General features: G+C 34.9%; 1 protein-coding gene across 1 annotated transcript in view; it reads left to right on the top strand.

The window, feature by feature from the left end:
• Positions 1 to 12,781, top strand: part of CTTNBP2 (cortactin binding protein 2) — a gene marked incomplete at its 5' end in the record, with an annotated part of 88,791 nt that overhangs the window by 45,929 nt on the left and 30,081 nt on the right. The window contains 2 exons of the mRNA XM_082309718.1: positions 4,940 to 5,143; positions 10,468 to 10,567. Of these exons, the coding sequence (XP_082165844.1) occupies positions 4,940 to 5,143; positions 10,468 to 10,567 (304 nt within the window). The remainder of the gene's footprint in view (positions 1 to 4,939; positions 5,144 to 10,467; positions 10,568 to 12,781) is intronic.

The raw sequence follows: 12,781 nt of genomic DNA, 5'->3' as shown, positions 1-12,781 counted from the left end.
CACGTTTCTGGAGTAACCTAGTCATGTTTTTAACATTTGGCTGTAGCACCATACTGTCAGAATCCTCTCTCCTTTCTGAACAGTGCCACAAAAGTACGAGCTCAGAAATCTTACTTTCCATTTGTCTACTACTTCTCAGAGTTAACAACTATGGGATTTGATGGCTGACTCTTAGTTTGCTGTTTTTCATATGGATGTCCTGAATTTTCATCTTAAATTCTTATTCCTAGCTGAGTCTGATCGCCATATCAGATAGATCATTAGCCTCCCAGTATTCCAGATGTTCTCCAAACCTCATTTGCCTTCAGGTGCTATTAGGCTCCATAATGGAATTAAAATTTCATTTAAAACAAGAAATCTAAGATTTTATTAACATACAACAAATTATTGGCAAAATCAGCTTCAAAGTGAATAATTTTTATAGGCCAGAGGCTGGCCTCCACAAATTGTATCAACATGAATTAGGCTATATATTTCAGTTAGTCTTACATTAACTGGATTATTAACTGGATTAACTGGTAATCATTTATACCATTTTTGATTATTCTTTAAAAAAAAAAATCTTCTATGTTAAAAATTAAATTACTACCACTTGAATCATAAGTCCATGTATTGTTATTGCTTTAGTTTGTGCTTCGAAGTATAAACTTTTTACTTAGGAGAACAATCAGCCTTTTAAATAGGACTCCACCAAATAGTCAGTTTGTGTTTCTTATTAAATTTGTGACAGTTCTCAGAGGCAATCCGCAAAGATAGGATTTTCGTCGAAAACTGTTAGTTTTTTTTAAATTGTACTGGTTTATGTGTTCAGATGGTCTTTTTCACTGACACTCCGTTCCCTTGTTTTTGGAAGGGATGGAAACATTTGGGTTCATTTAATTCTCTTATAATGCTTGCTCTGAACATTTGACGCTGTTAATATTTTGTAAGCGGCACTGCTTTTTGTGGATTTTTGCAACTGCAAATGGGAAACATGCCCCATAATCTGAACTCTGCAAAGAAAGATTGCTTAAACTCTAGTTAGTGGTCTGCTGTTTTATTTTATTAGTACAGAGATGTTATTTCAATATCCCTCCTTTACTGACTACAAACAGGCTCAAAGAACTTTAATAACTTTATCTGAAATATTTGGGTAAATATTCAGGAGCTCCTTTGTCTTTCACCCAAACTAGTGATCATATATTTTATTGCACTTATTCTCCAATCCCATTTTATTTATGTTTTTTAAGGGAACTTAATCTATTTTGGCCAAGTGCTCTGGCAAACTGCAGAACTAAAAAAACTTCGAACAACAGATGTTATGCAAGAATGGAAAGATATTTCTTTCAAAATTTTATGCTGAGAAAATGAAAAAAAAATAGATTTTATAAATATATATATATGGAAATAGACTGTCTTAGAGAAGAAAAGATAAACCAAATTTAATAACACTGTTTTCATTAAAATAATGTGGTCAGTAATGCCTGAATTCATGTCACTTATTCACTTTCTTTTTTCAGTTTCTTTTTTAAGTATGACTTTTCTTGAGGTGAACAACATCTAACAAACTACAAATACTACTGGAACCTCCTTCCCATATCTGCATTTTCATGCCCTCTAGGCACAGATTCAGTTAGTTTTATTAATGTTCTGCTTGATTTTAATCTGTTTTATTTACTTTTTTCAGAAAATGTTTAGAATTTCAATTTTACTTGCAGTTAAAGCAGAGCATGGTGAAATCTTACTCATATTTTATTGTAGAGTAAGTAGTGAGCCTCAGTCAGGATTTGTTAATATTTTTAAACAACAGTGCAAAACAAATTTATCATATTAAAAAAGAAATTGAAAGAATCCTCCATTTTAATGTTTTTGTTTGTCAATAAATTCATGGTTTTTTCTTCTTACTATGGGGTCAGAAGAATTGATAATAGCCTAATCACTAAAATATTCTATTTATTAATTTTAAAACAGCTTCCTAGTTAGCTCAGATTGCTTTAAGAAGATATGAAGAGCCTGATTTTCAGTAAGGGAGTGTCGTGTCTTGGTTCTAGAAACAACAACTATTAAGAGCAAACTTAAAATCAGAGCACCGATTGTTTCAGTTACACATTCTGCTAAATTAATGTGACGATACCTTCTTTTAGATGTGGGGCATTGTACTGCATGTTGCTCTTTTCATCCCTGGTAGGAAAAGACACCAGCTTTTGTCATTAATGTTGAACAGACTGCGTACAGAGAAATTACAATGAACATTTATGGCCTGATTCAAAATCTGCGACAGTGTTTTCATTAACTTCAGCAGCCTTTGAACTGGTGCCAAAATGCTTCTGCTCTGTTTGGATTTCTACATTTCAATGGCTGTAAGACTTCAAAATGGAAACGAATGTAGGCAGTTGGATTTTCATACCCCTGGGATTTCTGCTTTCACTTTCTTCCTGGTTTTGCGCTTTTTATGTCACTCTTCAATGAAGTATGGTTTTTATTTTGCTCATTTCTGTAATGATTGATTTATTCTGTCAATACAATTGGCTTCGAAGATAAAAGTGGGGGGGTGAGGGACTGATCTGGGCTCTGAAATTAACCATCTCACATTCTGAAGCTGATGCCAGAAGCTGTTTTTGTCTGTCCCTCTGCCCTTCATCACTGCATGCCCTACAAGCTTTCACAGATGCTTCACGTTTCCTAACTTTTTGCGTCTGTAATGGTGTACCTTAATTATTGGTATTTTCTAATGTTGGTGTATTTTGTTGGAAGAATTCAGCTTTACTGTATTGCTTTACATTGATAATAGAAGCTAAAGTTATGTTTATGTTATTACCTGTTTTTTATATCTTTTTCAGTAGAAGGTTTTCATCTAATGATAACCTAGTATAATGAATTTCATCACTGAATTGTAACAACATATTTTTCATTTCAAGGAGTTGAAATGAAAGTTAAGATAGCACTATGGCACCAAAAAAAATCCTTTTATTTTGGCATTTCTGTTAATGATGCTTTCAAAAAAAAACCAACAAAAGACGCACTATTTTGAATAAGGAAGGGAACCCAGAAATACTATTCATATCACAAAACTGCTTGGCAAAGTGAACTTCATGCTTGAAGCTTAGTGTCAGGCTCCCCAGATTCCCCCAAATAATTCCAATATAAATTGGACAAAGAACGTTAGCATCTGGAGTGCCACCCAAGCAACGTCCACTATCAGTTAACTACCATGGCAAGACAGTAAAAACTACACAAGTAACATATTAAAAACATTGATGTATATAGCAACAGCTGCAGCACCATTAGTTTCAAAGAATAACAAAAGGTTGGAAAAATAAAAACACTTTTAAAATGGAAAGGAAGAAGAAAAGTTATTCTTCAGACCTTTGGGGATTTTGTAAGAGTTAATTGTTCTCAAGTGTTGGAAGTGGAAATACATATATTTTTTTTTTACCATTTAAAGGATGCAGTTTGCTTTGTATATTGCCTTTTTTTTTTTTTTTTAACAAACTTCAGAAAACCCTCAAAATCCTCTGATTAAAAATATTAAAGAAACAAATATTAGTAAGAGTATTAATAGTCAGAAGGTAGCTTCAGAATGAATGAATGAAGATGGATGGAGTTAACTTTACAGTTTACTGTCGGTTTAAAGTTGGATTTATAAGGTAACTTCATAGCTGTAGTGATGACTTCTTACAGTCAATATCAAATATTTAACTTATTTAAGCTGAATAATAAGTTAACATTGTGAAAATACTGCAAATACGTTTCCTTGACATACTAAACCAGTAAACTTAATTTGAAATGACAAATTTAGCTTACTTTAGAAACAAATATGAAAATACTCCAAGCATTTATTTTTTTGTTGTTTTGAGCTGGGATCAAACTATGTGTTCTTTATTGGGGCTGCTCAGATGATGGATTCTTGTGTAAGTCTGGACCTTAATTAAAATTTGCCCAGCTCTTGCAATATAATATTAGCCTCATGTAATAGTTTATGTGCGGCCACAGAACACAAAGTTATTTATTCAAGGAGAAATATAATGTGGATTTTCTAAAGGTAATAGTGAAAATAAGAAAAAAAAAATCTTTCTCCTGTTTTCTCTTGCAGTCCTTGATCAAGGAAGAATGCACAAAATTTTCTATGCCTTATGCAGCAAACTTCATATTCTTAACAAACTCCCTACTAAAGCTGATAAGTAATGAACAGAACATTTAACCAAGATAACTCCTAAGCTTTCAAAGCTTTGAATTGAATATTATTTTTTAATGGGGTGACTTGAAAACTTTCACTTGTAAATTTTATACAACCTGTTATTCATTCACACTGGAGCATTTTATAATATATTGTTTAAGTATTGCTGAGTAAAAAGAACATTACTTTAAGGTACAGTTCAATAATAAATATATTTATTTCTGTATTATTTGTGTAAATGATTTCTACATTTCTTTGAAAACTTATTGAAAGATGCTTAAAGTTATTAAGGGCTCTCTGTGTGATTTGTCTGTATAAATGCAGGTGAGATATAAATACCGAAGTTTTCACTAAGACTGTAAAGGAGGATGAAATTTCATATGAAAATAAGTATTTTATTTTGGAAACCTTTCTTTAGATACTTTAAAAAACCTTCCCAGCATATTAGCAATTAAATTAAAACTTGTATAAAACTTTCGGTAGTTTCTGAATTTTAACAGTATAAACGTTTTTGAGACATCCAGCTGCTACTACAGTTCATTACAAGTTTCACATTAACCTTTTGTAATGAAATCCTGTTCATTTGCATTAACAACTGTCACCCCTCTACACAGTTTTTATTCTTCAGAATACCTTCTGATGTAGAGACAAAGCATCATCACAAAACTTGTGCTAAACTAACGAATCCTGTCATTTTGAATATCCTTTTTAATTTTTAAAAGAACACAGAAAATGCAGAGCTTTATGTGTCTTCCATCTAACTTCTGGTGCTTTAACTCACAGGCTGGTCTTCCTCCCTAACCCCTTTGTTAACAAGTGGTGGTCCTGTCCCCCTGGGTGGCAGGCCCACCCTTCTTCACCAAGCTGCTGCCCAGGGAAATGTCACTTTATTATCAATGCTGCTTAATGAAGAAGGACTGGACATTAATTACTCTTGTGAAGATGGCTATTCTGCCTTGTATTCTGCTGCTATGAATGGACATACAGGTAAGTGACTCTAAGTTTTCTTACGACATTCAAGTGAAACAGTGAAAGCTTATTTCATAAGTTTTAAATATTAAATTAAGTCAAATGCATGTTTTTTACAAATGTGAAATTGAAACTGAGATATATAGATTATATGACAAAAGTCATAGTATAGCGTGTATATAAGCAACACTTCCGGAGGCAGAATTTTGGAACACAGAAAGCATTCTTGCTTGTGGTAACATTCTGCAGGAACATCCATTCTAATTCTCCACTCCCTTCCTATAAAAAGCCACCAGATATCATCACCCCATGTTCTGTGACAAACTAAAGATCTTTTGTAGCAAAGGCAACTTGAAAGAAAGAACTTTCCTCTACAGGGAGTAAGCAGGAAAGAATAGGTCATCACTGGTGTTTTGATCTTCTGCAGCAGTGGTGAAAATGATGGAAGATGGTTTCAGAGTAGTGTGTTACTTGGGAAATAAAATGAACTGTCTTTATTTTTTAACTAGATGAAATAGCCTTAGTTTGTTCTCTAGGCTCTACTGAGATAGTTAATATTTTTCTTTTTCTTTTCGCCACTATCCCAACCCTCAGTCTCAAGGAGGTAGCATCTCTGAACCTTTCAACTGTCAGTCTTCATATTTTATGCATATATTTATAAAATGGGGCAAATATGTTAGCAACGGATGCAAATTTTATCATTATGTTGTTTTGGACACTAAAGATGAAATCCACCAATACCAATGACAAAAATTCCATTAATTTTTAGTAAAGTCAAGATTTTATTTCACAGTAAAAGGTTGGACATAGTGCCTTTCAAGCTACTGCTTTCAAGAGTGCTTTGTGGTTTTATTTAACAATGTATTTTTTAGTGACACAATTGGAAAACTCCGATCCAGTGTTCAAAATAGTATTTAGAGAGACTATTCCATTATTTTTCTTGAGTATTTTAAAAAATCAAAGTAAATTTAGGATCCAAAATCCATAGCTAAGCAGATAGTGTACACTTTTCTGACATGTTCAGGGTTAATTTTGCTACCAGGCATAGGGATAGAAGGAATTTTCCCTTTGTTCAGAATGGTATATTTTGCCTTTGCTTGCTAGGTGCTATGGTTTACTTTGTAGGAACATCTGGGCCTTTTCATCTGACAGATTCTTTGCTATTGCCAAGACCCTTAAAATATTGGAAAAGTCCTTTATTTTCTTTTCTTCCTTTGGCACTTATCTTTTTTTTTTTCTTCCAACTTTTAAGCTTCAGTATTAAGAGTCCAATTTTATTATATTGTGTGGTTTTATTTTTCTTCCCTCACTGAATGAACGTCCTGTAGATTCTTCTAGGCTTACATCCATTTATCATTGCTGGTGTTTGTGGAAGACTGTAATTGACCCAATTCTTCTTTACTCATCTTGTATTCCTAAAATGTTTTGAAGCAAATGCCCTGACTTTCAGTTACAGTTACTAAGCAGTTCTTACTGACAGCAGAGACAATTTGGTTTCTTGTTTTATTGTCAAAATTTCAAGTAAGAGGGGCACTTGACAGAAGTATGAAAACACAATAATAAAAACAAACACATGCATATGCATCCTGTAATTGTTTAGTATTTTTACTTTATAAGACAAAAAATATATTACAAAGGTTTTAGTGTTGCACTTCTATTTATAATTGACAGGATGTGAAAAACACTTCGTTGTACAAATCTGTGCATTTTAGCGACTAAATGGATTGTATGAATTCTGAATGAGAGAATCACACACCAGCAGAACTGATGTCTCCTTAATACATTATATGAAAATTGAGAGTAGTAGATTTATAATATTTTTGGAGAAAGGTTTTTGTGCTTAACTTCAACCTATAATCCTTTCTTTGTTACTTGCCATTTGTTCCCAAGTGCATGGATAAATGCAGCTCTTCAAAGTGGAGACTTTTAAAAACAGATTTATGTAAAAATATATAGGCTTAAGAAAGGAAGTATAGGAATAAATCTCTTATTTTAAGAAGTCCTTTTTAATAGCTTTTTTTAACTAACCAGGTGGAAAGAAATGACACTGATGTAATTTTAAGAAGGATAAAATAATTTATTGTACAAATTTTTTCATTGCGTTGAGTAGGATTGTCAATGGTAAGTTACTGTCTTTTGGCTGTTTTTATTTCCTTAGAATCACAGAATCATTTAGGTTGGAAAAGACCCTTAAGATCATCGAGTCCAGCTGTGAGACTTAACACATAAGCTTACCCTAGTGGGTGATCACACCATGATTTAATTTATTGAGAATACTTTCAACCTGGAGTTAGTAACTAAATAAATTCAGAGATTTCCAGGACCCCTTGTTTCTTCTAAGTCAACTAACCAGATTTTCCAATTTCTCCTGGGAAACAGTTGGCCAGAAGAAAAGAGGAGCTATAGACTTGTTAAGAGCCAGCATAGTGAGTACCTCCCTTCAGAAACAAACACCATGTTGCAAAGATTCTGGGAAGAGTGGAAAGTGAATGATCTCCACACATTTTCAGTGAAGAAATACAGTATTTGAGACGTAGATAACTAGAGAAAGGTAGGACACATTGTAACTAGCATGGTGGCAGCAGCTGTTATGTGCTGTCAGCCCGGTCTGTAGAGAAAATTGAGTTACACCAGAAAAGAGAGCATTCAAATATTTCTTCCTAATCTGTCCTATTTGCAAAATGTGTAGCCTTCCTGTTCATAAACAGTTGCCTTTTGAGAGCTGCAGCTGAAGGTTTTTCCAGCACACGAAGCTCATAGCAGCTGCTTTGTTTCCTGCACACACTGTCTCCAATTCTGTAGGTCTGAAAGAGAGAACTTCACCCTAAAAATATACACTAAATACTTTCATTGTGTTTGAATGGACATGAGGAAACTGTTGATTTTATTATTTAACCACTAGGTTGGGATAGCTGAACGGATTGTTTTGTCAGGATGTCTTGGTTTGATCCATTAACAAAGCAGGAGCCGCTTCAGTCTATTATGCACTTGATAACATGTACAGTAGTTCACTCAGCTAATATATCTGCATATCTGTATCGTGTTGCCAATCCTGACTGTTCTCTGCCACACGTGAGGTGGTTGAGAAAGAATGAAATAACAAGAATTCCTGAAACTGAGAGATGTGAAGAGAGAAGACTCAGCTATGTGCTAATCATATGCATTTATGGTATAATCGATTCTCTTCTGTCCTGAGTATTTGGAGGCTGTGGCACCCTGATTGATAGGAAAATCTGGAATGATGTGGGAAGTAGGAAGGAGTGAGGTGCAGAGACATACAGCTACATGGAGTCAGCTCTGCCGAGCCACTGGATGTATCTGCATGGTGTTTGCCAGCACTCTGGAAGAACTAACTACCCAGCTGTGGTGGAGAGCAGTAAAGTCTCCAGGTGTTTGTGCTAATAAGCTTCCATGTTTTGCTTTTGCTTTGACCAAAATCTTTAACTGAGTGATGACAACATCAGTGTCTGTCTTGTGCCTGCCCTTCCACCCAGTCCCCTCCAATGCTGATTACTTCTGTGGCAGACAGCAGTGAACTGCAGTTAATGAGCCTGGATTGACCCAAATTACCCTTCTCCAAATCCCAATTAAAAGTCCACCCAGAAGACCCAGGCTTCTTGGAGATTTTTGCTATTTTGCTAGATATGCCACCAGAACAGGTCATGTAGACCTTACTAGCTCACATGGTATGTCTTAGGAAAGTAGCTGTATTTCCTCATGTTTGCACCTATCCCTGAGAATAACCAGCTCTTTTCAGTCGTCTTCATCAGAAACAGTATTTTCACATAGATAAGCTACCACCTGAATGATCTGCCAATCAATAATTGTGAGTTAACCATACCTTTCGAGAAAGCTGGACTTGTTCTGTGCGTTCTTCATGACTTTTGCATGGCTAACGTATGCTTTACAAAGACACCAAAGAGTGTTCTAGCCAAATACTTGAAACTGCTAGGAGAAAATTTTTTCAACATCCTTCATAAACTTTAGAAGTATTTTGGGATGTCAAGCAGGAATCTGTATTTTCAAGTTAATTATTTAATATAAGTCTGGGCCTGACAATGGAAAGAGGAAAAAAAAATGTTGTTGTTAGCAGAGTATTTTTTCTGTTACAATGTGATTGAAAATATAGTTTGATTTTTATTGGTATTATCTTACAAGTGGAAATACTAGGAAGGTTAGTTAACTGAGAGCTTCTTTCTGACTTAAAAAAAATATTACAGATGAAGTCCTGGTAGCTTATCCTGACAACCAACTTTAAAAAGAAAAGTTATTTCAGATCAGATTACTTATTTAAGAATTTAAGAATCTTAATTTACAACATAATAGTTTGCAGTGTTTTAAAATGTTATTTCTTCATGTTAAATTATTTATTCAATCAATTCCATAACAGTTGTATTAATATTTGAAAGAATTTAACAGGAGTAAATAGGTTCAGGAATGTTTTAGATTAGTCAGATTTCTAAGTAACTCTAAATATATGTTTCTGATATCTAGAGATAAACTTGACTAGCAAAGCTTGGCTCCGAGATCTTACCCAGTGCTGGAACAGAGTGCATTAAGCTTGCTCAGAAATCAGGTCAGGAGTTTATAATTGGTGCTCTAGCTGAGCTTATTTTCAAAGTAGTAGTTTGAACTACAAAAGACTTGTTTTATTTTGGTCTAGAACCAATTTCAAGAATATAGAGCAGATTAAGTATTTTCTTCAAACATAATTGCATCAAATGATATTCCAATTTGTGGATGAAAAGCAGTCTAATTACTATGTAATTAATTATCTTAATTTAGCTGTAGGGTGGTGGAAGCAGGCTGGTACTATTTCTAGCATGTCATTTTGGAAATACATGAATGGGAATGGTTTTGGGAGGTTTGAGGTTGTCAGCTTATCTTATTTGTCATTGCAATCCCGCGTCAGTGTCTGAAAACAAGACTGGCCAGCCTGTTGTTTGAGTCACGTGTAGCTTGTGAGCATCTTTCCTGGGGCTGTCGTATTTGGGATGTGTCACATGACTGCCAGTGGGACTGTGCTGCCTTTGGGGGCTGCTGGATAATTCAAATTCCCCACTTTGGAGGTACCTAAATTAGCTCACACTGTGAGAGCTGCCAGCAGTGGGCACAATTTTGGATCCCAGTAGAACCCAACCCAGGCCCTTTTTGCAGTAGAGTGGTGGTGCCCCCAGGGAGCCATTCCACCTCTCTCCTGCAAAGTACTTCCTGAGCGTCTGCTTCGGTTCGCTGAGGTGTATGGTGTATAGTCAAAAAGCCTGGCTGCTGTTGACCCAGGTTTTAACTTCTGGTAACTTCTGGTTTTGTTGCATCAGTCTATGTTTTTGCTCAATTTATAGATTGTGTGAGATTGCTGCTGACTGCAGAAGCACAAGTTGATGCTGCTGATAAAAATGGCTTTACACCCTTGTGTTCAGCAGTTGCTCAGGGACATGTCAAGTAAGTGAAGTCTTAAGATTTTGCCTGTCAGCTATTACTCAATTTTATATTCTCCTTATGAAATATTATATACTTTTCTCATTACATTACTGTTGCATTCTTAGGTATAAATGCATTTAACTATCATTTGTTGAAAGCATCTACTGAAACTCATATTCATATGCCATTCTGGTTTTAATATTTTCCATTTGTTTTGTTTACAATTGCAGCTCTTAAGGTTGTTGAACGTGTAATCTTAGTAACCACAATATGATACTGGTCTACATGGGTGTTATACCTTTGAATTTCTTAATTTTCTTTGAGTTATCGGCCATAATACAGGATTAACAGAAGAAGGAGGAAAGAAATTGTTTTTGCACTGAGTTTTTGAATCATAGCGAACTATGAATATCATATTCAGAGACAAAAGAGCATTTATCTGAGTATTCTCCTGAGAGATACACAATCAAATATTTTAAACAACAAAACAGTTTTTTTAAGGTTTAAGGTTTTTTGTATCAGTAACTTTGAAAAACAGAAAATAATGTGTGAGTCAAAGAATATTTCTAAGAGCATTCTTCAAATGTAGTTGCAATAATTTCCTTTTATTTTTTGAAGCTCCTGATTTTATAAAGATTGGTGGTTTATGACAGCATGATTGGAAAATTCTGTCGTCTTTTTATACTGAGAACGAGTACACAACAATTCATCCAGATGATTGGTGTTTTCCTCCCTTTTCCTCCCTTCTTCAGAGGAGCTGAAGACTGATGTTGTGTTTCCACTCTGCAGCTTTACTGTGTATCATAGAATCATAGGAAATAGAACTGAAAGTTGGAAGCAACTACTGGATAACCTCTTCCGGAGCATCCTTATCCAGATAAAACTATTTTACAAACGCAAAAAGTCTTAAACGGCATGACTAGGAATTCTTTATTACAGACTTTACCTTTGGCTTATGTATCTTTGGGTTTGCTTGTCTTTCAGCTTTTGATTCTTTTAATGTTGCATTTTACTATTTTTAAGAATTTTACTCTGATATAGTAACATATAGGGGTCAGAGTCTTTGAGTGTTATTGTACTGTGATAGGCCCTGACCCCCCAATGAGGAAGAGTGGGATCCCTGTCCTTCTTATGGTCTATGATTCTTCCACGAGTATATAAGGATCATTAGAGATCCTTGACACTTCTTGGTGGACTTCAAGCTTATCAACTAATGGGCATCTTTTACTGGAAGTCTTAATCCAGAGATAGCAGATTCTCACTGGGTGTTTTGAGCACAGAAATACATATCTAGTTAAATGTTTCAGTGTCTTACATAAATCTGTAAAAATTACATGTGACTTGACAAGTCAAACCAAAAATACACTCTTCATATTCTCTCACTAAAATAAATATCTTAGACTTTGTTTAAATGGGAAGTTATTTATTTCTCTGACTTACCCTCACAACACTTTGCTATTTATCATCTGCTGTTTTATGATATTGCAGACTTTATATTCTTTCTCCCTTAGAGCTACTTATGTAGTATGATATCCCTAAACACTTTTCTCGCTTTCACTTTTTTTAGATACTAAACATGAACCGAATTGTAAAAGTGACCATGGAATAATAACGGGGCCAGCCAAAAATATCAGAGAGATTATGAATGCTTCAGGCTGTTTGATTTGTTGATCACTTCAAACTTCTGGCTCAGAAAAATTCTGTAATAGGCAGAATTTGGGGCAATAGTATAGTCTGTCCCCTTTCAAGTGTTATGTTTCATAGTTTGTATTACTTGTACGATGGCACTAAGAGTCTGGGGTTAACGACAGCACTAAACTGCTATCAATTACACAGCACTCATCTGTGACAGATTTGCTAGCCAGTCCCCTGTGACATGTCAGTTAACCTTATTCCTGAACTGGCACAATACTCTTGTCCCAGCCCCAGTTATGGAGTCAGAAAGAAATTATAGTTGTTTAGGGCTGTTCAGTAACATCACCAATTCAGAAAATGCTTTTAGGAGGAACTTTCAAAATCATTTCCCATGTGGTCCAGGCCAGGCTGACCTTAACTGACCTTGAGGTGGAAAGTCAGTGTAGCATTTCCAGAATCATTGAATACAATGCAAAATAACAAACCAGGTATTTTTAACATAGCAGATTTATAACTCAATGTGCAGTTGCTTTATGGAGGTGTCCTCTTATGAGCCCATCTTAAGATGCCTTTTGTGGCTGTATGGTTAGGATACACATT

The sequence above is a fragment of the Platalea leucorodia genome (assembly GCF_965183815.1).
Source record: "Platalea leucorodia genome assembly, chromosome: 4".
Lineage (NCBI taxonomy): Eukaryota > Metazoa > Chordata > Aves > Pelecaniformes > Threskiornithidae > Platalea > Platalea leucorodia.
The sequence above is the reverse complement of the archived record's forward strand: the minus strand, read 5'-3'. Positions and strand labels throughout refer to the sequence as shown.